The 27,089-nt window shown below is 39.0% G+C and overlaps 3 protein-coding genes across 4 annotated transcripts in view; all 3 read left to right on the plus strand.

The window, feature by feature from the left end:
- The first annotated feature begins 700 nt into the window (after window positions 1–700).
- Window positions 701–10,177, plus strand: rras (RAS related). The gene is made up of 6 exons (XM_058048289.1): window positions 701–1,337; window positions 2,322–2,409; window positions 2,931–3,033; window positions 4,665–4,773; window positions 5,383–5,501; window positions 7,544–10,177. Exons 1-6 carry the CDS (start codon window positions 1,251–1,253, stop codon window positions 7,629–7,631), a joined length of 594 nt encoding a protein of 197 aa, XP_057904272.1. The 5' UTR covers window positions 701–1,250; the 3' UTR covers window positions 7,632–10,177.
- A 1,842-nt stretch (window positions 10,178–12,019) lies between these two features.
- On the plus strand, window positions 12,020–19,020 carry prrg2 (proline rich Gla (G-carboxyglutamic acid) 2). The gene is made up of 7 exons (XM_058048288.1): window positions 12,020–12,160; window positions 12,230–12,333; window positions 13,248–13,420; window positions 13,585–13,618; window positions 13,942–14,074; window positions 15,289–15,420; window positions 18,092–19,020. The coding sequence occupies exons 2-7, from the start codon at window positions 12,252–12,254 to the stop codon at window positions 18,132–18,134; spliced, it is 597 nt and encodes a 198-aa protein (XP_057904271.1). The 5' UTR covers window positions 12,020–12,160; window positions 12,230–12,251; the 3' UTR covers window positions 18,135–19,020.
- Window positions 19,021–19,506: 486 nt separating this feature from the next.
- Window positions 19,507–27,089, plus strand: part of prr12b (proline rich 12b) — a 30,657-nt gene continuing 23,074 nt past the window's right edge. Inside the window, exon 1 of one of the 2 annotated variants that reach the window (XM_058048281.1) lies at window positions 19,507–20,074. In XM_058048281.1, the coding sequence (XP_057904264.1) occupies window positions 19,989–20,074 (86 nt within the window). In that variant the 5' untranslated portion in view covers window positions 19,507–19,988. Of the gene's footprint in view, window positions 20,075–20,496; window positions 20,788–27,089 lie in introns of those variants that run through there. The other variant, XM_058048282.1, reaches the window with a different exon arrangement.

Here is a 27,089-nt window from a genome sequence, read left to right on the forward strand (position 1 = left end):
ATAGAATTAAAAAAATACCGTATTCAGAAAATAGTAACTTTTAGTGTTCAGTTGTGTTGACTAATATTTACATTTGTTTGGTGATCTGAAACATTTAAGTGTGATAAACATGCAAAAAAACGTTTTCACACCACTGTATGTTTGTAAAAATGAACGAAAACAAAAAAACATATATATCATCACGCTAGTATCGATCCTTTACTGATACTATTTTCGGTATTGATACTCTTGATATTTGGTTGCCAGACCAGCCCCAAATGGGGATTGTATGGTGAGCGTTGTGATTGGAAACTCGATCCCTTTTACTGATTCGTGTTTTTCTAAGTCACTCACTGAGGCGAATCGGGTAATTGAGTCACTCGAGTACTTCTTTCAGTAATGAATAATCTGACGTGTTACCATTACAGTACGATATCAAACTCGTGTTAATGTGTTAATGTAATTTTATATATGTATTTGCTTTCATAAGACAAGCGGCATGGAAAATGTATGGATGGTATTTGATTATTTCGTGCTTCCAACAGCTCCAGATCTGAACTCAGTCCCCCCAAAAAATCATATCGGTATCCGTGATGGTATTCTGGCTCTGCATTGTGTCGGTATCAGATCGACACCCACATTTGCAGTATCGCCCAGCTCTGGTCTGAAGTCCGAGTGGCGAGCACGCGCTGCAGTCACCTCCTGCGCGCGGCACAGAATAGACGTGACGTCACAGATACTTCCAATGACCAAATAAGGAACGTGACACATTAAAGTGGAAATTTTTTTCGGCGCAAATTTGAATACACGAACGGAGACGGTGTCCTCTGTGTGTGTCCGTTAGCGAAGAAGAAGCAACACAACAACGACAAAGTAACACAATTCGTGTGGACATTGACGGACTGGGTTGTTAGTGGACTTTTTCTGGAGGAGGAAAAGAGGAAGCAGTTCCGCCCTCACGAGCCGACGTGAGGCCGAAAAGCAGACCAAAGCAGCAAAGAAGTCGACAGGGTTTGGCGTCAAAGATCTTAACTTAAGGCAAACTTTTTGTCTCTTTAGCGGACATCCTTGTCAATTCCTTCTCTTTTCGGCGGTGGTGCGTTTGCGTTTAACCCCTAAAAATGACTTTTATCCTGCCGAGCATAAAGTTCTTCTGATACTTCAGTCTGCCTCGATATCACCTACTAGCTACTACTAGCATTTAGCTTAGCTGCTTATTAATTGACTGATTTTTTTAACATCCGGAAAAGGACCCAGTTAAAAAAACTGCGATGAGCGGAGAAGAGGAAAGATTCAAGCTGGTGGTGGTGGGAGGTGGAGGAGTGGGAAAGAGTGCCCTGACCATCCAGTTCATTCAGGTAGGACATCATCACCTGAAGCATACATGCTTCTATCTTTAGAGTAATTCATTTCATTCATTTTCTACCTGTTATCCTCACGAGGGTTGCGGGGGTGCTGGAGCCTATCCCAGCTGTCTCCGGGTGAGAGGCGGGGTACACCCTGGACTACGAAGATGTTGTATATGTATATATTTAAAAACACATATTTTGCATGTGAGCTGTGCGTTATTAGCATCAACATTTTAACTTTTACAGCAGACACTGTGGGTGTTAAGTTCCGGCATCCCCGAAAGCTTGATGTTGACGAGCTCCTCTGATTTTAGATCAACATTTGCAGTAAAAGTGACTTGTATTTGTTCGCTCTAGACCCCCCTCCAGCTCCTTGCCCCTTTCCTCAATATACCTCACACACTTCTAAAATGCATTTTAAAGAATAAAATCTATAGGTATTGAATGAATGATCGACGATGATCAATGAACAGATTGACAGTGGTTAGCATGTTCGCCACACTGGCTAACATCTGGCTTCGAATTTCCGTTGGGCAACTCTGTGGAGTTTGCGTACGTGGGTTTTCTTCATGTACATGCATGTTAGGTTAATAGGCGACGCCAAATTGTCCATAGGTATGAATGTGAGGGTGAATAATTGTCTATATGTGCACTTTGATTGGCTGGCGACCAGTGCAGGGTGTACCCTGCCTATTGCCCAAAGTCAGCTGGGATAGGCTCCAGCCTCCAGCCCATGACCGTAGAGAGGATAAATAGCATATAAGATGGATGGCAGTAAGACATCAATGTGTAAAATTGTGAGCTTTCTAACAATGGTATACATGCATGCTGTACATTTTACCTGTATTGGCATGTACTTTTGAATTATTACCTACTTAGGGTGAAAAGAAACTCTTTGTAGGTGGATGGCTGTTATTTTGCGTATACTTGGTGTATCTGCATCAGTAGCTCAATATGATTAAACAATGCTTATATATGATTGTCTCTTTTCAGTCGTACTTTGTGTCCGACTACGACCCCACCATTGAAGACTCCTACACTAAGATCTGCAATGTGGATGGAAAAGACACCCGCCTGGACAGTAAGATTCTCACATCACTGTTTGTCACAGTGCCAGCAAGATGTGCGAAAAGCTTTGTTTAGAAGCAGAGGGTGTGTTGCAGTATGATCGGATTTTCCCTTGTTAGGACTTGTACTAGGGGGTGAGTTACTGCACTTGTGCTGGAAGCTAAGGCACTGGGAGATGACTACAAGGAAGTTGTAATACCTGGATAAAATTTTCCAGCGATCCTGGTGTAAAGGGTGGGATCAACTTCTGATACACATGCAGTGATTCATCAGCTCCGCTTCCCTAAATCCAGTTTCTTGCTTGTATGTCACGTTTAATGGAGCTTTGTTGAGGGAGTGTGGAATAAATGGTCATGCTGGCTGCAGCTAAAGCAGCTAAAGTTCAAACCATCATACACAAGCACGAGGATCAGGGGAATGGTCGTTTTTCTCTTCATGTGATGGAAAATCAGTTTCATGCCAGCAAATGAATAAAACTACTGTGTGTTGTGTGTTGTTTTTGTATTACATTTTGCTATTTTGTGTTTTTGTCAGTCTTAGATACGGCAGGTCAGGAGGAATTTGGCGCGATGAGAGAGCAGTACATGCGCTCAGGAGAGGGCTTCTTGCTAGTGTTTGCACTCAACGACCGAGGGAGGCAAGTGTTTCTTCCACTTCAAGAAATATTGTGTGTTCTGTTTTTTGTGTAGATAAGAAACTGTATGAATGTATGACCTGACTGCTTTGATCAGTTTTCGAGATGGACTGACTTGTAGAACTGCAATGATCCGTCAACGTGATGACCATTTCAACACATTATCATAGGTTTCACTGAAGCTAGCTGCATGTCATGTCATGTCATGTCACCATGTCGAGCCTTTCCAGCTTCCTGAACAAGAGCGGAGTAATGTCCAAGCAGATGCTTTTGTAATTCTCCACTTGATCAAAGTTACTTAAGATTTGTCAGATGAAAATGTCATTGCTGCATATGACTTCTATCAAAACATGTAAACAGTAGAGTCTAGTTCAGACCTATTTCCTGCTTCGCATGTAAAGCATCATGGGCATTGTAGTTTGTTTTAGTGTTTATTTATTTTACATGTGTCTTTACTCTTTACATAACTACACTGCAACATAGATGATTAATAATAGCAGCTACAACTCCTGTCATTATTTTGAACTAATAATTTGTAGTTTTTTTTCAATTTGTGTAACAGTTTAAAGCATCATGGTTAGGTCATGCATGAAAAGTTTTATAAAACATTTAAATACCTGCGTAAGCTCAGTGTATCTTGACACCCCAATATTATATATACAATTATTATTATATATTATCACAACATTAGAGGCTGCATGGTGGATGATGTGGTTAGTGTGCAGGCCACACAGCTAGGAGACCTGGGTTCGATTCCTCCCTCAGGCATCTCTGTGTGGAGTGTGTTTTCTCTGGGTACTCCCACATTCCAAAAACATGCTAGGTTAATTGGTGACTCCAAATTGTCCATAGGTATGAATGTGAGTGTGAATGGTTGAATGAATGACTTTGAGGGACAATAAACATTTTAAAATGCACCTGCAAAGTCTGTTTGTCCAGTCATACATTATATTTCTTCACTGTACTTTTCTTAAAAATGTTAAAAATCTGGTCTCATCCTCATAGACCCAATCTTGTGTGTTGTCTCGTCTTGTGAACTGAGTGTCCTGTGACACTCCGAGTAAATACGAAAGTACTTGGCTTTTTTAATGGCCAACTTCGGCTTGTTACTGGAATTGCTGCAGGGCAATTCTGAACTTTTTAAACTGTACAATATTATTCATGCTGTAGACTTTGCACAAATACATTCAGAAATGGAGAAAAATGATGTCAACAACGTGTATGTGAATGTGTGTCTCCCAATATGAGGGATGCCGATTGACTGCTTACTAGAGCTTCTGTCGGTCATGGGCCCTAAGAATTTTAACAGTGGTCCCGTCTCAGTGTGCTCAGCATGCTTGGTTGGTCATATAAACGTGGCCTGGACATGATGCAAACAGACCACAAGCTGATAGTGACTTATACCATAATATATACAACTTTTTTATGGGAGAGAATACAGTAAGGTTAAAAGCAAATGCATCTTACTTAAGGAGAATATATGCAGACACGAACAACAAATATGTGTACTGGAAGAGAGTGCATTAATGGGATTCTGGTGTAATTGGTGGTGATATTTTTACACTATATCTTGAATCATCAAATCTGTGCACTGTGTAATAATTGCACTAAATAGTGTATTTTTGTCTTAACAGCTACCATGAGGTCCAGAAGTTTCACACTCAGATCCTTAGAGTGAAAGATCGAGATGACTTCCCCATGCTTCTGGTTGGAAACAAGGCAGACCTGGAGCAGCAAAGAGTGGTAACTAACACTGTGGTGGATCTTTTTAGTGCCTGTTAAATCTCCCACATGTAGTATTTATATTTGATCACTTCCCATGAGTTTGTTTGCATTGTTGTTAGTCACCAGAATTATGAAAGAAGTGAAATAGTTTTTCACAACCCTTTGAGGGGAGGGGCTGAGGCACATGAAGAAACCCCCTAAAATGTGTTATTGCAAATCTGGGTGAAGGTGTGGTTAGCAAACAGACTTTTTAGTTCGGTCCTGTCATACGGTAACTTATTTGGAAATAATAGACGTGATTCAGTACTTGAGTTGTTGACACAACCTCTCTCTTGATCTCCATGAAGATGTAACAATGGAAGCAAACTTTTACTTATTATTTTTTGGAGAAGGCCGGAGTTAAGTATGTTATTTTCTGTGACTGTTTTGCTAATTTAAATTGTGATATGAACGATATGATACCCCATACCACAACCATTGATGGTTACGTATGCTGACATCCCACTGATGTCATGCATTATGGCGGTTTAACCTCTTTTTTTGTGTTTGTTAGGGTTAGGGTTAGGTAGGTTTGTGATCTACACCACATACTTAAGGATCATTTGAGTAATTCTTGTTTTTGCTTAGATTTCCAGGGAGGATGCTCAGGCATTTGCCAGAGAGAATAAGATCCACTATATGGAGGCCTCAGCTAAGAACCGCTACAATGTGGATGAAACCTTTCTGGAGCTGGTGCGAATTATCAGGTATTTATTGTTATTACTAATTATTATTATTACTATTATTATATAAATACTTGACTAAATACAGTGCAACCCGCTTAAGTTGTCCCGATTCACTGTTGTGCAATGTTCCAACTTAAAGAAAATCTGCACATTGTTGGAATTTTGCCCATCAATCCTTATGTGAGACAACAACAACACACGTCTTTTCCTTGTCTGTGAATTCCAGCAATTGCTACCACAGGGCAGCTAATAATGCATAAAATAAATATTCCAAATTCCAGCAACGCTCCTTTTACATGCCGTGAATTACATATTAAACAAGCTAACATTGTTCAGTTTGGAGCGACTACTTTTCTGGCATAGATAAACTGTATATATCTATGATAACAAGCACTATGTGCTCCATTTATCAGAATCTATATACAGTAGGTCAAAAAAGTTATTATCACTGGGGTTTGTTAGCGCTAACAATTCTGGAGCCTCCTGGTGTTCTCCTTCCCAGATACACAAAACCTTTCCATTGACAATACTGTGTGTGTACTCCATTTCTATTGGCATGGCTCCTGGATCCTCATTTGTGCCACAGTATTTGTCCGCGGCGGCTCTCAGGAAGTGTGTGTTGGTAAATGGTGAGTTGTACTACATTACCCCGAAAAACTGGAAGTGAATACACTGTTGAAACTACAACCGAGTAAAGGTGTTAATAAAGCACTAAAGACTTTATAGATGCTGCACACCTCCTTTCTAAGACGGTAACAACATCAAATTAAAAGCATAAATGAATACAGAACTACCATCCACCAGTACAAGTCTGGAGTTAGTTTTTCAGAGAGAAAATTATGACGTCCCTTAGTGGTAACAGTCAGTGTGCTAGCATGAATTACCTTGAGAGAGTGCACATTAGCACTCAATAACATCATCAAAGCGTAACTTCATGCATTCCCACATACTATTAGCCTTTGGGACCAAATATCAGATCAAAGAAAGCAGAATGCTACAGGCTAGTAATATATCTGTGCAGAGTGTGACAACATTAGCGCATGGAAAATGGTGTGTTCATAGACCGTTGAACAAGTAAGACGGGTCCCCGCTCACAACAAAAAACTAAAACATGCAAAAACTATGGGATTTCTTCACCATTGCATCTGGAAGTTTTCAATGGCCTGATTCCGCCCCACCCTGCTCTAGAAGGCATGGAAAAGGGATAGATGTGTGTTCTTGCTCACATGAGGATTGTGGATGATGAGCAAAATTTAAAAAAAACAAACATTTTCCCTAAAGCTGACTCGGACATTGCATGGTCAACCTCTTTTTTATTGTAAAATTTGAGATATTTAGACCATATGAAAAATATGTCCATTTATATTGTGTGTTAGCATTGTTAACTTCATCAACATCAGGAAGCAGCGTGAAACGACATCAGCAGCCTACTGCTGGCGAGTTACACAACATTAAACACGGACTTCTTGTTCAGTGCAAACTAGCTTCAAAATAAAAGGGAAAGAGTGTTAACTTGGATTCTACCACTGCAACCGACAAAATACAATTTTTATGTGTTTAGATAGATAGATAGATAGAGGAATTCACTATATTTATATGACTATTTTTGGCTAATTTCAGTTTTGATGCGAGGTTAATTGGCGACTCCAAATTGTCCATAGGTATGAATGTGAGTGTAAATGGTTGCTTGTCTATATGTGCCCTGTGATTGGCTGGCGACCAGTCCAGGGTGTACCCCGTCTCTTGTCTGAAGACAGCTAGGATGGGCTCCAGCATACCTGCGACCCTCGTGAGGATAAGCTGTAGAAAATGAATGAATGAATGAGTGGATGGGTTTAGATTATGTCAACTACTCCTGGTACTCATGTTTCCGTCTCCCAGTCCGAGTGTTGTCAACTGTTACGGGTTCCACTGTATCTAAATGTTTACTGTATGTATGTATTTTCTAACTAAAATGAATTGATTTCAACAAATGAAATGAAACAGATTGTTTCAAAGGGCACAGCATGCTCTTACTGCAGTTGAACGTTGAATGATGAATGTATTTTGTTTTACTTCTACAGAAAGTTTCAGGAAATGGAGAGTCCTCCGCCTCCGGCACATCATGCTGGGAAAAAGCAGCGCAGTAACTGCCCTTGCGTCCTCCTCTAAGTGCCTTTACCATGGACACCAAAGCCTCTGCAGGTGGTCAGAAAAAAATAATTGTTGTGCAGGAGAGATAGAACTAAGGTGCATCATTTTCTCCACAAATGCTTTCATTTGCACTTTTCCCAAAAGCAAATCAACATAGTTTAATTTAGTGTGAAGCTTTGAACAGCAGCAGAAATAGTTCAAGTTATCGATCGCGACATCATCACGCGTTATTGGGTGTGAGCACTTGCAGGTACGGATGTCAGCATAGACATCATCAAATGTATGTAACATGTACATAGTGCAGTACATAGTACATACTTACATAGGTACGCTGACAAACTGCCAAAGCAGAGAATCAGTTTGGAGAAAAGTAAATAGCATGGTAGTAAGGTTGAGCGTGACATGCCCAGTCTGGACACAGCAAATGCTGTCATGCTCTAAGCTGGCCTGTAGGAGGCAACACCAGCATTACCACAACACAGCACACCTCACCTCACAGCAGCAGTGGATGTTTGGTCGGGATGTTTGCCGATGGCCATACTTTTCACTTCACATTTTTCAACATCATTTCATTATTTTGTTAATATATATTTTTTAACTTTATTTTGTTATAATCATGATTTTAATCAGAATAAAACACAGGAGAAAGATTTTAGGCAAGCAAAAAAAATCAGTTTTTATCAACAAGCCTATAAGACTATGTAACATTATCAACAAAATATTATAAGTATTCCCTTTTATTACATACAATTGTTTGAGCAAAATACTGCTCTCTTGTGTTCAAAGTTTGTAAACAGTATGACTATATATATATCAATCTCAATAATGTAACATATGAACACCAAAAAATGCACATCCTTGTGAACATAAATGTAGCCAAGAACTTAAAAATACAGATCTCATCACACTAGTATTAATCCCAAACTGATAAAAAATGTTCCAGACACAACGATATGAACAAAATACATTTTATAGACAGTGAGAAATAATTATAACTGACGAATGAAAAGGACTTGAGCAGAACGATACGGTTTGGCTTACCGTCTGAATGTAGATGAGGTATGCATATTCCACACATATACAGAATGACTGTCTAGTGTCACTACTTTGCGTTGTAGCCATATTTCTATTTTTTCTATGTGCTATATTCATATTTTCACTTAACTCCACATCTGCTTGACAGCAAAAACACAAATAATTTATTTTTTATATTGTAAATACAGTATGGGGTTCATTCATTTCAACAGGGTAAAATTATCTACATTTTCTGTTCTTGTACAAGTGGATTTTTTAAATTCATGCAGTTTTTACATCATTCAATGCCATTGTTATTTCTAAATTGGTTTACATGATTATTCATGATCATACCTTCAGTCAGGGGTGTCCACCCTCCATGGAGGGTCTATTTTGATGATGCTAAAGCCCTGCAAAGCTGTCTTTGCTTTGTATTTATTACTGTTAAGCAAATTAGTGTAACATCTAATAATCATTAACTCATTCAATCCCAGGCATATTTCAAAATTCAATCCCTTCACTACTGGCCATTTTAGATGATTTTGACTGGTACAAGGCAAGTATATTCTGTTATGGCTGTATAATAATGGAACCTACCAAAAGAAAGATCAAACTCTCATCTTTCATCAGAAAAAAGTATTTTTCTACCTTTTTACGTTCTTTAGTAGTCAGCAGTAGAACATAGGTAGGTTTCAGGCAAATATTAGTTCGTCAGGGGAAAAAAGGGAGAAAAACGGCTACATTTCAAGCAAACAACCGCACCACAACATGAACAACAAAAAAAGGGTTGTTTTACATCCAATTTATTTGCAAATTTAACACAAAGAATTATTTCAAGTATTTATATTTGAACTAAACTGTGTACGTACGTGTTTGTGCATGTGTTAAAATTTTGCTACAATGCATAAGCTTCTACACGCAACACTCCTCCACTCTCTATCACTTCCTTCTTGCTGTTGAGCATGTTAATACTCGACTGTAAAACGATATGTAAATGTGTCTTTGGGATTGAATGAGTTAATCATGAATTTACAGTATTTATTTTTACAACGTGCAGAGAGACTATAAAAATGAGCTGCATGCCAAAAATGCCCCACGGGCCGCACTATGGACACCACTGCTTTGGGTTGAGTTGATGTTTAAGATGCAGTATTCCCATACAGAAATGTTCCCTGAAGAAGCTAGTAAGGATAACGTACATTATGTTCAATATCTTGTCTGTAATATTTTATGAATGCTGCCATAGATTTCATGTTAGACAGGAACCAACAATGTTTCTACAATATTTGGACTCATACTCAATTCTGCTACTACAGACTAAATTATAGTAACTTTATACCATATTTTTAGTATACAATCAAATACAAATTAGTTAAAATTTTATTCACAAAAATGATTATTCATATGGACAGCCAGAGAAGAGTTGGGGAAAATATATTGGGATTTTTTTTATTTCTCTAATAAACCTATTTTATTCATCTATAATGCTTTGGGCAACATGAATTTACATTTTTATATTATAAACTGCAATTAAACTGTTTTACATTGACTTCAAGGACTTTGTTTTTTGTATTTTGTTTTATATAAGGTTGCAAATGTTTGCAGCATTTCATTCACTGTATGTCAGTAATAATTGGAACATATGTGGGAAAGCAGGTAAAATGTACAGCATACATGTGCATCTGTTAAAAAAAGGGGCAACAATTTTTACATGGTTTCATTAAATGTTACAATTTTGCACTTTATTAGGCAGTCCTTAAACGCACCATAGTTGCTGTGAGACACCAGTGAAACTAATTCTACACCATGACTCCCATTCCATCTGTTCATCAGTCATCTTCCATTATCGTTCATGAGTGGTGAGTACCTATTAGTGACGTGCGATATCACTGAATCAGTTTGTTCCCATACTGAGTAAAATTCTGTAAATTCTGGTATTGATGATATTGATCCAATATTGAGCAAATTCACCTAATGTATCTGCGAAAGTAATGTACTTTATTTAATAGCACAGCAAATGCAAGACATTTAATTAATAATTAAATAAAATATAATAATGTTAAAGTAAGCCCCCACAGGGCATACTACGGAAGTGGATGCTGATTAGCACTCCTGTTAACTGTAGATTCCTTGCTTTACATGCCCACTCATGCTGCTACAGAGAGCTTCCAACATTAACAGATCTACGTGTGGAAACGATAAATCACGCTTCAGAATTGAAGTCAAAGTCAACATAATGAGAAAAGTTGACCGGAACCGCCCAAAGTAATCATGGAAAACTTACCTACTGCTTGCAGTTCATACAAGATGCGATTTAGTTGACAGTTCCTCCACAAAAGGCCCTCCACTGCTCTCCAACGGAAAGTTGTGTGCTGCAGTGAAATGCATCCAAGTGGAAATGGCGGTTAGGCTGAACCAATGTGCTGGCCCACACGTCAAAATTGGTTAAAATTTAGTGGCCGGAAAGTGACTAAGGGTGGCCATGGCCACCCTGTAGTTCCATCACCGGCACTTGGTGAGTTTCATGACTGTGAGGGCGAACATTGAACACCCCCGAAACTCTCTCTTTTTGATCGGTCACTTCAAACACCTACTGTCTCCAGGTCAAAACCAATCCGAGGCAGAGTAGGGTGGGTCAACATGGTGGGTAAGAAAATACTGGAACACATTTATTGCAACACACACAGTATGAAGTTTTATTAAAAATCCTATTTTGTCACATTATGTCTGCTGTATTGGGTAATTGGTGAGTGAGTCAGTGATACTGGAGTCTTCGTTGAGTACCTGTGTGTTGAATGTGAACTATTATGTTCATTTTCGACACTTTGTATTTATTTGTGGACTCCTATAGAGCAGCGACACACGATAACACACCACCCGAATCGCACAGAAAGCTTTGTACGTAGAACTTCCACATTTTGAACCTCTTCCTGCACTGTTTGCATGGACTTCCTCCTTCCAACCCAAATCATCTGTTTAATTTACTCCATCTCCGGCCCTCCTCTCACTACGCTGTGATTGGTCACAATCCCAAGCGCTCCCAAGGACTTCCGGATATGTAGGTCCATGTTTACTGAGTGCGGCAATCTGCGGCCCATATAAGGAATTCCGGATCGTCGGTTGAATTCTGTTGAAAGGAGCGTGTAGAACCATCTAAAACGTCTTTCAGGGCTCCCTTTCAAATATGCAAACCTCATTATCTGATGCATTGGCATCATTGAACACAAGAATACACCTTTCTACACACTCGTGATGAAGTCATGACAATTTATAAGCATAAAATAAATACAAAAATCCACCTGTTTTCTATGAGTGTTTGTTGTGTGTGTATTGAGACACACAGGCAGGTTTGAGGAGGTGCCTCCCTCCTGTCTGGTATGTTGTCCAACAGGTTTGCTATGACGCTTCTCCGGTAAAACAACACTTTGTGTGCCACTCTGTGTCTTGAGGTTTCAACCTAAAACATCATGTATTTCTAAAGACTAAAGGAATACTTCTTCCCGGGCACAGCTTTTGAAGAAACCTGCAGCCAGGTAAGGGGGGTGAGATGGTGCGAATGTCACATGTTAGACTTAACTTTCATGCTGTCGTATCCTCATCAGGTTCCATGTCGTTTTTGCCGCAATGGCTGCCTCAGTCATGTGGATTCCTGTGCTGAGCTTTCTGCAGATAATGCACTGTTCTGTTAGCGACAGACACACTTCAGGTAAACCACACCTCTCCTCATTTATTCACTACACACACTCACACACTCACACACACACACACACACACACTGCCTTGAGTTTTTATGAAAAGTACACATAAAAACTATTTTTTAAAGGTGAACTGGACTATTATCTCCATTAACATCTACAGTTCACTGATGTTAGTTATTACTAGTTATTGCTAGTATTACTTTCCTATATACGTATGTAGTATGTTGACAATTTTTTTTTCGATTTTTTTCCAGACAGGAATTCAAGCAAATAATAATTTGACATCATCAATGAAGAAATAATCTGACTTTCTTTTCATTTGATTGTCATAAACCTGTACATTTAAAATAACAAAATAGTCATTTTGCCACAAATAACAGTAATTGATATTGTACAGAAATGTAAATCAAAAACATCAGCCAATTGGAATGGAATGGATATGGAAATGATACCAAGGGCTATTAAAGTATAGTGGCCCAGTGGTGCAAAACACCTTAACAAAAAACAAACCAAGTTACAATTACATCACTAGAAAGGAAATGTTCCAAAAACATGCTAGGTTAATTGGCGACTCCAAATTGTCCATAGGTATGAATGTGAGTGTGAATGGTTGTTTGTCTATATGTGCCCTGTGATTGGCTGGCAACCAGTCCAGGGTGTACCCCGCCTCTCGCCCCAAGACAGCTGGGATAGGCTCCAGCATGCCTGCAGCCCTCGTGAGGATGAGCGGTAGAAAATGAATGACTGAATGAATGAATGAATAAAACCTTGTAATATTATGATGTGGGCTTAATGCCTTAATTGTATTTTTTGAATAGGCCATTTAAAAATGAGTTATGAGGTATTATCAATCCGATACTGGTACTACCATACTATGGATATTTGGATTGATCGACCCGACCCTACTTTCTGTGTCTTTCAGGGGGTTCACACTTATTGGATGAGCAGTCAGCCAATGCCTTCCTGTCCCGCTCCCTGCTTTATAACAGCTGGGACTTTGAGTTGTTGGTGCCTGACAATCTGGAAAGGGAATGTGCCGAGGAGATTTGCACTTACGAAGAAGCCAGGGAAGTTTTTGAGGATAACATTCAAACGGTAATACGGTACTCCTCTCTGCAGTACAATTTTGAACTCTTCCTAAATATTTTTCACTTGGAGAACTTGCCACATGTGATGATTGAAATATTGTACACATTGTTTCATGTTTCTGTGGTAACTGCAAAATGCAACGAGTGACTCACTTTTCTTTCCATGTTTAGGACCTATTTTGGGACGCATATGTTGAAAGCCAGGGTAATATTATATATACCTTTTAAAATGTATTTTTTATTTGTAATAATTTTTAAAAATAAGATTTCAGATATTATATTTATGATTTTGTGATTTATTTATAAAAAAAATCTTCATATACTGTATGTGTACATTATATTATACAGTATGTCTAAACTTTAGGGTCACCCTGTATTATAATTCACATTTGTATATGCACACCGTATTCTTAATATAGTTTATATTTCCTACCAGTCACATACATTTATTTCATAAGTGCGTGCTGAAGACTTGAACTTGAAGAGTTTCTGATCATGAATCCTGATGGTCCCATCATGTGTTTGAAGGATATGCACCCGGAGTGGACGTGTCGGGCCTGGTGGCAGGCATCCTCGCCCTCCTAGTGTGTGCTGTCATTGCTACTGTGCTGGGCGTCTACTTCTACAAAGCCAAGAACAAGAGTGGCAGGAGACCAGTACAGTAAGTTGACGCCACATATGAATTTATAGCCCGTTAGGCGGTGCAACGACATGGCTCCACAACTTGTTGCTGGGCGGAATTGACCCAGGCCCGCTTCAAGATTGCATTACAGCAAGTCTTATGTACTTTGCTGTTTCCGTGGCAACGGCAGACAGCGGTTGCGCCTGACTCACACTACAAAGAAAGGACAGGGAGAATCGGCATAAACACAAATAAGACAGAAAAGGACACTCTTGAGAAAAGACGCAATGGCTTACATTGTTTTGGTGACGTTGGGCAGGGCAAGTAAAAAGCTTTGGCGAGACCGTCCACATATTATTGATGGTACATGCAGTTAGCCTGGATGCATTACAATTCTGAGTTTACATTTTTGAAGGTAGTTTTGGACTAAGACTATGACACAGGGCTGACAATTAAATAATATAATATATTTTCTGTTTCTATCCTGTGAGAGATTTTTACAGTACTGACTGTTAACTATTGTAACATATGTTTTTATTCAATGACAAATTTCGACAGCACTGATTATTAATAATATATTTTTTTAAATTAAAATTAAAATTAAAATTAAAATTAAAATTAAAATTAAAATTAAAATTAAAATTAAAATTAAAATTAAAATTAAAATTAAAATTAAAATTAAAATTAAAATTAAAATTAAAATTAAAATTAAAATTAAAATTAAAATTAAAATTAAATATTTTTTTAATTTGATATTTTAAAAACTAACAAGCACTTATGCTGGAACAATAATCAATGAATGAATTCATCACACAATAAATGAAAATGAAAACGAACTTGATCATTTTGCCGGCCTCTATATATTGCCAACGTGCATGCGTGTCTGTTTTCCTCATCTCTTGCCTCGAGGCAGGAAGAGAGTTCACTCTGTGAATTGGTTTCAGCACCTTGGCGTGTTTCTTCCATAGAACAATGGCATGAATGGAGGGGGCCCATTTGCCTGTCAGAAGAGTGTAACACAGCAGCAATTCCATTAGTGGATTGCAATATATCTTTTTTTTCATTGCACTTTTCTTAAAAGCAAGGTTAAAGTCTCATCTCGTTCTCGCAGACCCAATCTCGTCTATCGTCTCGTCTCATGAACTGACACCCCAAGCACTGACTATTAAATAATGTAATATGATTTTTTTTTTTTTAATTCTGTGACAAATTTCTACCTCTAATTTTCTGTTATTATTATTGTCTTCTGTGAGAATGGCACAAGATGGGCGCCCAGCCCCAGAGATGGTGCCCCTGGCAACCCTTCCCACCCCAGGTCTGCCCAGTTACAACGAGGCTCTGAGCCGCAGTGGGATGCACGATGCCCCGCCTCCACCTTATTCAGGGTAAGTGAATGTTCACGTTCGTCCAAGATAGAACGTCAGATCAGTGGTGTGGAGGAATTACTCTTCATGACAAGAAAAGTAGAGTACACACGTTTGTAAATGCATCACGGTAAGAAGTCTAGAAGGACTTCTAGCAAATGGCTAAAAACTGTAGAGTGCTAACCATGAATGAATGATGGAATTGGAGTCATGGTGTAGCAATTTATATGGCATAAACATATACAAACGTATACTTTCTCACAGTAGTACAGTAAACCTCGGATATATGGGAAATTCGCTCACAATGGACAGATAAAAAAGAACCGATTTTTCTGTAATGCATTTCCAATAAAAATTCATTGCATATATCGGATTTTTCATAACGGATTTCGCCTATTTCGGACAAAATCTCCAGTCCCGTTCCAATGCATTTCCATGAAATTTCCCTGGCATATATCGGATGGCCGCATCGTTATGCTAATCTTGTTGATGTCACTGGCTATTGTCTTTCTCCTGGCTCCAGATTTAGGACAAATATAAAAGTGAGTGACGTCAATAATACTAGCACAGCAGTGAATGAGATCTTAACCTCACTATTGGAAATAACGTAGGCCTGACGGGCGTAACAGGGCCTAGCTTAATTAACAATTTGTTATGCTCAGAGTCCAATAAAGTTCAATTCTCATTACCTTACGTCTCTTTTCATTGCCCAGTCCAGGTACATTGGAAACATAGTCAAGGAAGTGCCTTTTTATAACGGATAAAATCCGATATATGCGTAAAACGGACATTTTCCGGTATACGCATATAACGGATTTTGCTTATATCGGACAAAACCAGTGGGAACAATTGAATCCGATATATCCGAGGTTTACTGTACATGTATACGGTACATAATTACTGACTAATAGTACATTTCTTTTGACCAGAAATCCACATATATGCTGAATTTACGAGATGTGTGGGATCCACTGTACAATGTTGCAGTATCAGTATTGTTATTGGACATACAAAAGAGTGTTTACCCCCTTCCTGATTTCATATTGTTTGTCAAACTTAGATGTTTCAGATTGAAATATTAATATTACAAAACAATTTAACACAAACCGACTGCACGGCGGTCGAGTGGTTAGCGCTCAAGCCTCAACAGTTAGGAGACCCGAGTTCAATTCCACACTCTGCCATCTCTGTGTGGAGTTTGCATGTTCTCCTTGTGCATGTGTGGGTTTTCTCCAGGGACTTGGTTTCTTCCCACATTCCAAAAACATGCTAGGTTAATTGGCCACTCCAAATTGTCCATAGGTATGGATGTGAGTGTGAATGGTTGTTTGTCTATATGTGCAGGTGGACCCTGCCTCTCTCCCCAAGAAGAAAGCTGGGATAGGCTCCAGCACCCCTGACCTTTGTAAGGATAAGTGGTAGAAAATGAATGAACACAAAAACAGTTTTTAAATGAAACTTTGTATTATTAAGGGAAAAAAATCCAAACCAAAAGTGATCCCCCTTAAACCTAATAACTGGTTGGGCCACCCTGAGCAGCAACAACTGCAATCAAGCGTTTGTGATAACTTGCAATGAGTCTCTTCCAGCGCTGTGGAGGAATTTTGTCCCACTCATCTTTGCAGAATTGTTGTCATTCAGCCACATTGGAGGGTTTTCCAGCATGAAGCGCCTTTTTAAGGTCATGCCTCAAGGGCAGCTTGAGGTCACCAACAGATGGCCAGACATAGAATTTATGGTTCCATTTATCAAGCAGCAAAACCCCAAAGCCCCAAACTATTACATTACCACCACCATATTTTATTGTTGGTATGATGTTCTTTTTCTGTACTGTGGTGTTACTTTTACACTAGATATGATGGGACACAAACCTTCCAAAAACGTACCGTTTTCGTCACATTTTTCCCCGTTTTTTCCCCCCCCAAAGGTCTTGGGTATCATCAAGATGTTAACGGGCAAAATGGAGATGAGCCTTAATGTTGTTTTTATTCAGCTGTTTTTTTTCTGGGAACTCTGCCATGCAGGCCGTTTTTGCCCAGTGTCTTTCTTATGGTGGAGTCATGAACACCGACCTTAACTGAGGCAAGTGAGGCCTGCAGTTTGGATGTTGTTGTGGGCGGCCACTCCTGGGAAGGTTCACCACTGTTCCATATTTTCACCATTTGTTGGTAATGGCTCTCACTGTGGTTTGCTGGAGTCCCAAAGCTTTTGAAATGACTTTATAACCATTTCCAAACTCATAGATCTCAATTAATCTCAGTTAAATTATGTTTTAACAAGGGGGGGTGGGCCATGTAGGTTTGGATTTTTTTCTCCCTTAATAATAAAAAGTGCCATTTAAATACAGCATTTTATGTTCTCATTAACGAATATTCAAAGTTTTTTTTTGATGATCTGAAACATTGAAGTGTGGCAAACATTCCACTGTCTGTTTGCTTGTGAAATCTGCTTACTTGTGAAGTGTAATTCACATAAAAATACACACAGGTCAGCTATAGAGTGTGTGTATTGGTAAGTAATGGCCTGACTGTAAGTGTTCAACAGATGGACAGTCAGGGAAAATAAACTGTTTTTGTGTTCTGCTTGCTTATAAAAACAAACATGTCATGAATAAAGTACCACAATAAAGTACCACATTTGTAAGCAAATGAATCAGAATCGAGAGGGTTGTAATAAGCTCTATATTCCACAGGGGGGCGCCATCAGAGCCCGCAGACCCAGCAGACAACGAGTGAGACGATTCCAGCCAGCTGGAGCTGCTTCAGTGTGGTTGATGCTTGATCACTTATGGTCTGAGTGAAGTTTAAATATTGCATGTTGTGTATTTATGTGCGGAGTTAAGAGATAAATGGACACCATAGACAGATGAGGTACATATGACAGATGTGTTTTTAATTGGGTGCAGGTGCGGGTGTTTGATTTTCACGATGAACGAGTTAAGTTGACGAGGTACCACAGTCACAATAAATTTCTTAGGATACTACATTCACTGGGGGTGTTTGGTATCATAAATAAGCACGAGCACATTCATTGTTGGGGGGGGGGGGGGGGGGGGGCATGTTGGTATCAATCCCATAGCAAGTAATTACAGGGCCAGGATTGCCAACACTGATAATGATACTTCTTACTTGACATTTTTCAAACGTATTGAAGGATTTTGTGATGTTTGCTTTTAACCACAACTCTTGTTGATTAGCTATTTAGCTTCCTGTGCAGTAGTACTACTCATTGGCAACTGAAGCGACACCCAGGTGGTATAGATATCAGTACAGTACATTTCACTGTCAGTAATGGTATTGTAGTCATAATTAATGACATTCCCTGTTAATGGAAAACAATAACGCAGTTAGAAACGTCACAATATGAACAACACAACAAAAACACACAGATATATTTGTAAAATATATACAAAGAAGACAACTGAAAATGATCACTCTCATTTTTAATCCTATACTGATACTACCTTTGGTATCGAGCCTATCGATATTTGGACCACTCTGCCCACCCCCATAGTACCTAATTTGTCTAGCTGTTACTGGCAGGTAGTAGTGGGTGATACTGCAAATGTATAGTTATCGAGCTGATACCAAATAAATGCAGGGCCAGTATTGCAAACACCAACACTGGTACTGATGAATATCATTGAATGGCTTCATAATATTTAACATTTATATTTTGCTCATGAATAGATCGGTGATACACGATACAGTATCAATAAATAATAGTTATTCCCTTTCATTACAAATCATTATTTTAACAAAATAATATGCAATAGTGCAAAAACTTCTCCTGGCTTTCATTCAAACGCTGATTTTTTACCCTTGAAGCCCCCCCTTAAGCAATATCTAAATACAATATCAACAATTTAACAATATGAACAACACAACAAAAACATATTTTGTGAAAATAAACAGACAAGACAAATTAATAATAATAATAACATTATTATAATAATAATAATAACTCATATCTAATAAACAGACAAGTGAGCAATATCAATCTGATACTGATACAACCCTTGTTATCGGTAAAAGCGATATTGGTATCGACCCGCCCACTCCTGATTTCATTGTACCTAACTTGTCTGGCTGGTACAGACACACGCACCTGACGGCAGACAGACGTCAGTGCGCCATTCGTCTGCACGTTTCTGCACGTGTTTGTCCTTAAAACGGCAGACCATTGGTCATCAAAAAAATCACTCCAACCACAATTTGTCCTCCTGACAATGGTGGTGTGTCTGGGAGAGAATGGGTGGGCTGAGAGAGAAGATGGCGTCTTGAGAGGAGCTAAAATTTGAGTGTCTTTTTTTAGTGAGGAGTGGGCGCTCTTGCTTATTGGAGCTGCTGAGGAACGTGGGAGACAATAGACAGTGAAACATAGGAGGAGGAGGGAGGAGGTGTTCCTGACTGCTGTGACCTCCTCCTCCTCCTCCTCCTCCTCCATCCATTCCTCTATTCCTCCCAGTCTAGCGGAGAAATAAACAGAAGCGAGCGCGCTAAAGGAAAGCATTCCTCCTCTCTCCCATCCTCCGCCTCCTCCCCCCTTGCACTATCTGCCCATCTTCATCCAGCCTGCCTTTTTCTTTCATGGAGAGGAATTATCCCGCAGCTGCTGGCTTCGGAGATCTCGGCTCCGGGACCGGATGGAGTTACGACAGATCGGCCAAAGCAAGGTAAAACCCCCTCCTCCTCTCTTGCACGCCTCTGCACCGAGCCTGCAAGGTGCTTGCATGGCCGTAAGTCTCAGGTACAGTCAGTCGTACTGTCATCGGGGGGCTACTAGGAGGGGGCGTCTCTAAAATGCAAGGTTAATAGTGACACAGGAGAGGGATTAAAATCATGAGAACGCTACAGAGGTGTGTGTGGTTTAAAAAAGAACAACCGGGCTCCCATCAGGGCTGCATTGTTATCCATCACCGCTGCAGCTTTGTCCACAAATGCATGACAGGCGCTGCTAATTGACTGCAAATTGCAGCCAATGCGCATTAATGCATTTCATAAAAAAATATGATTCGTTTTTTTAACCTTTTATTTGGCAGTCCTATTAATTGTTCTTATTAGTAAACGGCGCTAAAGCAATCATGTCACGTGACTGACCAACGCACCGTCGCCGGATTAAACGTCAGCGAGACGCTAGCTAATTAATTAGCACGGAAGCAAATGTAGACTTGAATGTTCATGCCGCTGTAAACCTTTACGACGACGGTCTGCTACCCGTCAGTAAATGATTAATAACCCGGTGGGTTTTTTCCCCTCACCACGCCAATGCAGGTAGCTGTGTGTCGGAATGAAGTACGGCCCCAGAAGCCATGCTAAAGTCTGCTAACACTCGTTAGCTTCATTTTCACGTGAGCGGTCGCCATGACAACCACGTCACTGCTTCATGGTCGGTGTGCTTCTCTGGAAAAGAATGCTGGCTGCTGCTCCGTGATCTTTTTAGTGACACAGGACACATAACCGAGTGATAAGTACATTCATATTGTATATAATATAGTACTTAGGGCATTGAGATGCAGCATTATTATTAGTTGCGGGATTAATATTAGACTTTTATTATTTTTGTCTTGCAGAGCTTTGTCTCAAAGTCTCTCAAAATTTAAGGTAAATGGTAAGGTAAAAAAAGGTTAGAAAAACAACTCAATAACAAGCAATGTTAAAAAGCGTACAGTGTAAAGTGTACATTTTTTTTGCATGTTTGTCACACAGAAATCCACATATATGCTGAATTTACGAGATGTGTGTGATCCACTGTACAATGTTGCAGTATCAGTATTGTTATTGGACAAGTGTTTACCCCCTTCCTGATTTCAGATTTTTTTGCATGTTTGTCACACTTAGATGTTTCAGATCAACAAACCAATTGAAACATTAGTCAATGACAACACAACTGAACACAAAATGCAGTTTTTGAATATTTTTTTTTTATAATTAAGGGAGAAAAAAATCCTAATCTACATTGCCCTGTGTAGAAAAAAGTGCCCCCCCCAAACCTAATAACTGGTTGGGCCACCCTTAGCAGCAACTGCAATCAAGCAGGCCACTCCAAAGTCCTCATTTTGTGGACTTGCTGGTGTGTTTTGGATCATTGACCTGCTGCAGAACCCAAGTTGGTTTCAGCTTGAGGTTTATTACAGCAAGTCTTCCAAGTCCTCAAACAGCAAAACAGCCCCAGACCATCACACTACCCCCACCATATTGTACTGTTGGGATGATGTTTTTTTTCTGAACTACAGTATTACTTTTACGCCAGATATAATTGGACACACAGACCACAGAGTATTTTCCCAAAAGTCTTGGGGATCATCAAGATGTTTTCTGAACATCTGAACTGATGAATGTTCTTTTTGTTCAGCAGTGGTTTTTGTCTCTGCTATGGAGGCCGTTTTTGCCCAGTGTCTTTTTTATGGTGGAGTCATGAACACTGACCTTAACTGAAGCAAGTTAGACCTGCAGTTCTGTGGATGTTGTTGTGGGGTCTTTTGTGACCTCTTCGATGAGTTGCCACTGTGCTCTTGGGGTCATTTTGGTAGGGCGGCCACTCCTAGGAAGGTTCCCGACTGTTCAACGTTTTTGCCATTTGTGGATAATGGCTCTCTCTGTGGTTTGCTGTGGTCCAAAAGCTTTGGAAATGGCTTTAGAACCTTCTCCACACTGATGTCAGTTAAGGTATGTTTTAACAGTTGTGTTGTCATTGACTATAATATTTAAATTTGTTTGATGATCTGAAACATACAAGTGTGACAAAAAAAGAAATCGGGAAAGGACAAACACTTTTTCACACCACTTTATACAAGGTGCCCCGTCATGTTTGGACACATTTGCAGGAATACATATATTATAAAATACCCACACAAAGTAATCCCTCATTTATCACAGTTAATTGGTTCCAGACCTGACCATCCAGTAGGATATCTGATCTAAAATTTGAATAGATTTGTAGTTGGAGTGTTCTAAAAAACTGTTTACAAGCACATTTGTTTCACCTGCTGACACTTAGTGACCAGTGTAAAACATAATCACCAAATACGGGCCATTATTTCTTGAATTCATTCATTTTTTTACCGCTTATCCTCATGAGTGTCGCGGGGGTGCTGCAGCCTATCCCAGCTGTCTTGGGGCGAGAGGCGGGGTACACCCTGGACTGGTTGCCAGCCAATCACAGGGCACATATAGACAAACAACCATTCACACTCACATTCATACCTATGGACAATTTGGAGTCGCCAATTAACCTAGCATGTTTTTGGAATGTGGGAGGAAACCGGAGTACCCAGAGAAAACCCACGCATGCACGGGGAGAACATTAAAACGCCACACAGAGATGGCCGAGGGTGGAATTGAACTACGGTCTTCTAGTTGTGTGGCCTGTGCGCTAACCACTCGTCTGCCCTGCAACTGGCCATTATTTTATTTACAAAATAGTATAAAGTTGGAAATCCCACTGTTTTCGCATGTTTAGGTTGTTTGTTGTGAGCGGCGACTTGTCCTGTTATATTTGACGGTCCTTGAACGCACCATTTAACTTTCTCCCATGCTGCACAGATGCACCAATATACAGTATTTTCCCCATTTTTCTTTCATATCATATTTAGTCCCAACTGCTGATACTATGTGGGAATTAGTGGAGTGCAATACTGCTAGATTTGGTATCGGTCTGATACCATGTAAATACAGGGCCAGTATCGCAGATATCGATACCGATACTTTAAAAAAATTAAGTTGGACATATGATTAATCTGAATCAATCCAAATCTGAATTAATTGTTATGACCTTTTTTGCAATTTGCTTTTCAGATTATTAATCAGTTAAAATTCATGGAATAATTTGGGCGGAGTTTCTAAGTAAATATAAAATACTTTATTTGCACAATAGAAGTTTTTATTCGGAAACAACAAAAAACACAAAATAACTTGAGAACATTGTACTTGTTTTGGTTTTTGTCTTATTAACAGAGCCTAAAAAATGATCCCTCCACAACAAATATCATAAAAGATTGTTTGTTCAAGTAGCATGGATTTTCGCACGGCTGATTCAGGAGGCTGCGACCGATGCACCTCCATCACTCTCTTGTCAAACCAGATACAGTATGTTTATAGTTCACAACTCTACTGCGTACCGAATGAAAATAAAGGTTAAACACATGAGCTAATGGCCCCAGGCCACGTTTCGGTTATCCTTGTATTAAATAAATACTGTACCACACCCACCGTGTCACTGTGAGAGCCACTGAGCGTGATTATCTTTGGAAAGACCGACTTGGCGTACCAAATGTTCGACAATTCGGGCGTCTCGACATTTATTGAAACATCAAACTCAAACTAACTAACCACTTCCCCAAAAGCAGTGCCACCCTAAAGCAATGTCTATATTTAACTCATGTATTGTCTTTCATCATCCAAATGATAAACTAATGAGATACAAATCAACACCAAGATTGTAGATGCCATTTTGCATGGCCAGTTGCTTGGTGGCGGATATTTTTATCCTCCGTCATGAACAGTGTCATCTGCTGTGTTGACTGTGACGCCTTGTAAATACAGATGGTCTCCCATTGGCTGTCAACATTTCTATCTTACTACATGCCATCCCACTTCTATTGTACAGTGGAACCTCATTCAGTCTTGTTTTATATGTAGGTCAAGAAATAAACTACAACAATCTACAATCTACAACGATTAAACTACAACAATGGAGATCAATACATTTTTGAGTTAAAATTTTTCATTAAAGTTTTGTCGAAAATGGTAACACCAGATGTAATGAGACCGTCACTATTTTTTCGACAATCCATTCTTAACCTATATTAACATATGTCTATGCCGTATAGTAGACGTACATATAAAAGTGAATATGAGCCAGTTTAAGAAAGAGTACAAACATATTGTTTACATAAATATAAGGGAGAATAGGACTGAACACAGTGTCTGATATACTTATCCTAATAAGGCATTATCTATCATCTATTACATATTTATTTGCTATTATACAAGTTCATGCCAAGTATATTTAATATACAATGCTTAAGGCAGTGTGACCCAAGGGCCATTTGTGGCCCTCAGCTGTTTTTGCCAAAAGGGAAAAATATGTGGTAATTTCTTTATAACCATAAAGTCAAAATATTGAGAGAATAAAGTTGTAATTTAATAGAGAAAGTCTTAATTTTACGATAACAATGTCATGAGAAAAAAAATCATTTTAGTTATTTTTTTTAAAAGTCAGAATATTATGATGAACTACAAAACAACGCATTTTGGGGGGAAATTTTGGTTGCTGAGAAAGTTATAATGTTACAAGAATGAAGTCCAAATATGAGAACAAAGTCATAATCACAAGAAGAAAGTTAATATAGTTGGAAAATAACAAACAGCAGAAATTGGAAAAAGGGCTGTAATTTTACGAGAATAAAGTCAAAATACTAGTACTCCTGCACTTGTTTTTACCAACAATATCGATATGCTTATGCTTATATGACTGTATCGGCTAAGTAGAAAAAGTTTACTATAGTACATTTTTGTCTTAAATGTTGAATACAGGAAGTGACCAAATCAGTAGAAGGGTAATTGCTGTGAAACAGAGAAGAAGTTGGATTGAATAAGCTCTGCTTCTTCCTACTCCTACTTTTTGAACATGTTGAATTGTTATGTGATGTACATCATTCTAAGCTTTTATGCATATTAAAAATAAACCAGTTTTACCTTTTCCATATTAGCTTCACCATCTCGCATTGACATTCTACTGTATCTACTGACTTTAAAAAGTGCAATAGTTTCTTCTCTGTTTTTCCCAACAAAACAAATCATTGCTTATATCTTGAAAATGTATTTCATAATCAGATACATATCAGAGCCTACAGGAGTTTGAGTAAAAAAACAGATTACTATCATGATTGCTGCTCCTTTGCAGATCAGATGACACTTTGTTGCATGTGTGAATTTCTGTTGTTGTGATGGTCACAAGGTGATCTAGTGGTTAGCTTGTTGGCGTCGCAGTCATGGGTTTTTATCGGCGTTGGAACGTTTCCCTGTGGAGTCTGTATGTTCTCCCCTTGCGGGGGTTCTCTCCGGGCACTCCGGCTTCCTCCCACATTCCAAAAATATGCATGCTATGTTAATTGGGGACTCTAAATTGTCAGTCAGTGTGAATGTGAGTGTGAATGGTTGTTTGTCTGGTGACCATTGAAAGGTGTACCCTGCCTCTTGCCCAAAGACAGCCCAAGGGAGGACAAGCGGAGCAGAAGATGGATGGATAGTTGATGTTGCTTTCTCAAGGTTAAGCGACTTTGTCAAGTAGCTGTGGACAGCAGGGATAGGCGCATCAATCTAAATCCCAAGGGTAATATCGAACTGATCCTAGCATGATCTCCCCACATTCCAAAAGTATGTTGATTAAAGAATCTATGTAAATTGTTCATAGGTGTGAATGTGTATGGTGGTTTGTGTATACAGTGGTATGAAAGAGTTTTGCATGTTTGTCACAATTAAATGTTTCAAATCAAACTCATTTCAATATTAATCAAAGACAACACAACTTATTGAGGGACAAAAACATCTAGAGTACAATGAAAAGCCCCTGTTAAAACACATATTCACTGAGACCTATCAGTGTGGAAAAGGTTATAAAACAATTTCTAAAGCTTTTGGACTCCAGCACACCACAGTGAGAGCCATTATCCACAAATGGCCAAAACATGGAACACTTGTGAACCTGTGGACAGCTGGCCAAAATGACCCCAATAGTGCAGCAATGACTCATCCAAGAGGTCACAAAAGACCCCACAACAACATCCAAAGAACTAAAGGTTTGCATGGCAGAGTTCCACGACCAAAACCACTGCTGAACAAAAAGTATATTAAAGCTCGTCTCAATTTTGTCAGAAAACATCTCAATGATCCGTAAGACCTTTGGGAAGTACTCTGTGGTCTCACGAGACAAAAGTTGAACTTCTGGTAGGTGTGTGTCCCATTACATTTACCGTAAAAGTAACGCCACACTTTAGAAAAAGAACATCATACCAACAGTAAAATATGGTGGTGGTAGTATGGTTTGTTTGATGATCTGAAACATTTAAGGCTGACAAACATGCAAAAAAAATTATATATTACATAGTACAGATAAAGATACACTAATAAGTTGGTTGTTCTGTGTTTTTATTATTCTTATAATAACAAACACCAAATCACAAAATAATTTAATGATTTTGGAAATTTTCACTAAAAAATAATGGTATCCATGTTATCAGTATTGGCAATACTAGCCCTGTATTTACCAAACTGGGCAGTATTGGCCACACATTGTGGACAGTTTTATTGTATTTGTTGGTGCAACATTGGTCAGAAGGACACCATTATGTGCATCCAGTATGGTCCACAACCTGTTACCAGATATGTAGACAACTCAGATTGATCCACTAGATAACAGTGAACCACAATCCAAGCATAAAACATCATGATGATTCTCTGTCCTTAGTGTTGCCCCTCCACAACCTGGAGAGGGGTATGCATTGAAAATCTTGTGGTACAGAATAAGGAAGACAATCCACGATGACTTGACGTATATTCACCCTCAGGATTTATTCTTCCTCTCAAAAATAACAACACTTAAGATATCATAAGATGATTACATCAACAATTACCCATTTGTTTCCAGACACATTTCACATATATCAGTTAGCCTGCTTCATGCTGTTA

The sequence above is a fragment of the Doryrhamphus excisus genome, chromosome 15 (assembly GCF_030265055.1).
Source record: "Doryrhamphus excisus isolate RoL2022-K1 chromosome 15, RoL_Dexc_1.0, whole genome shotgun sequence".
Taxonomy (NCBI): Eukaryota; Metazoa; Chordata; class Actinopteri; order Syngnathiformes; family Syngnathidae; genus Doryrhamphus; species Doryrhamphus excisus.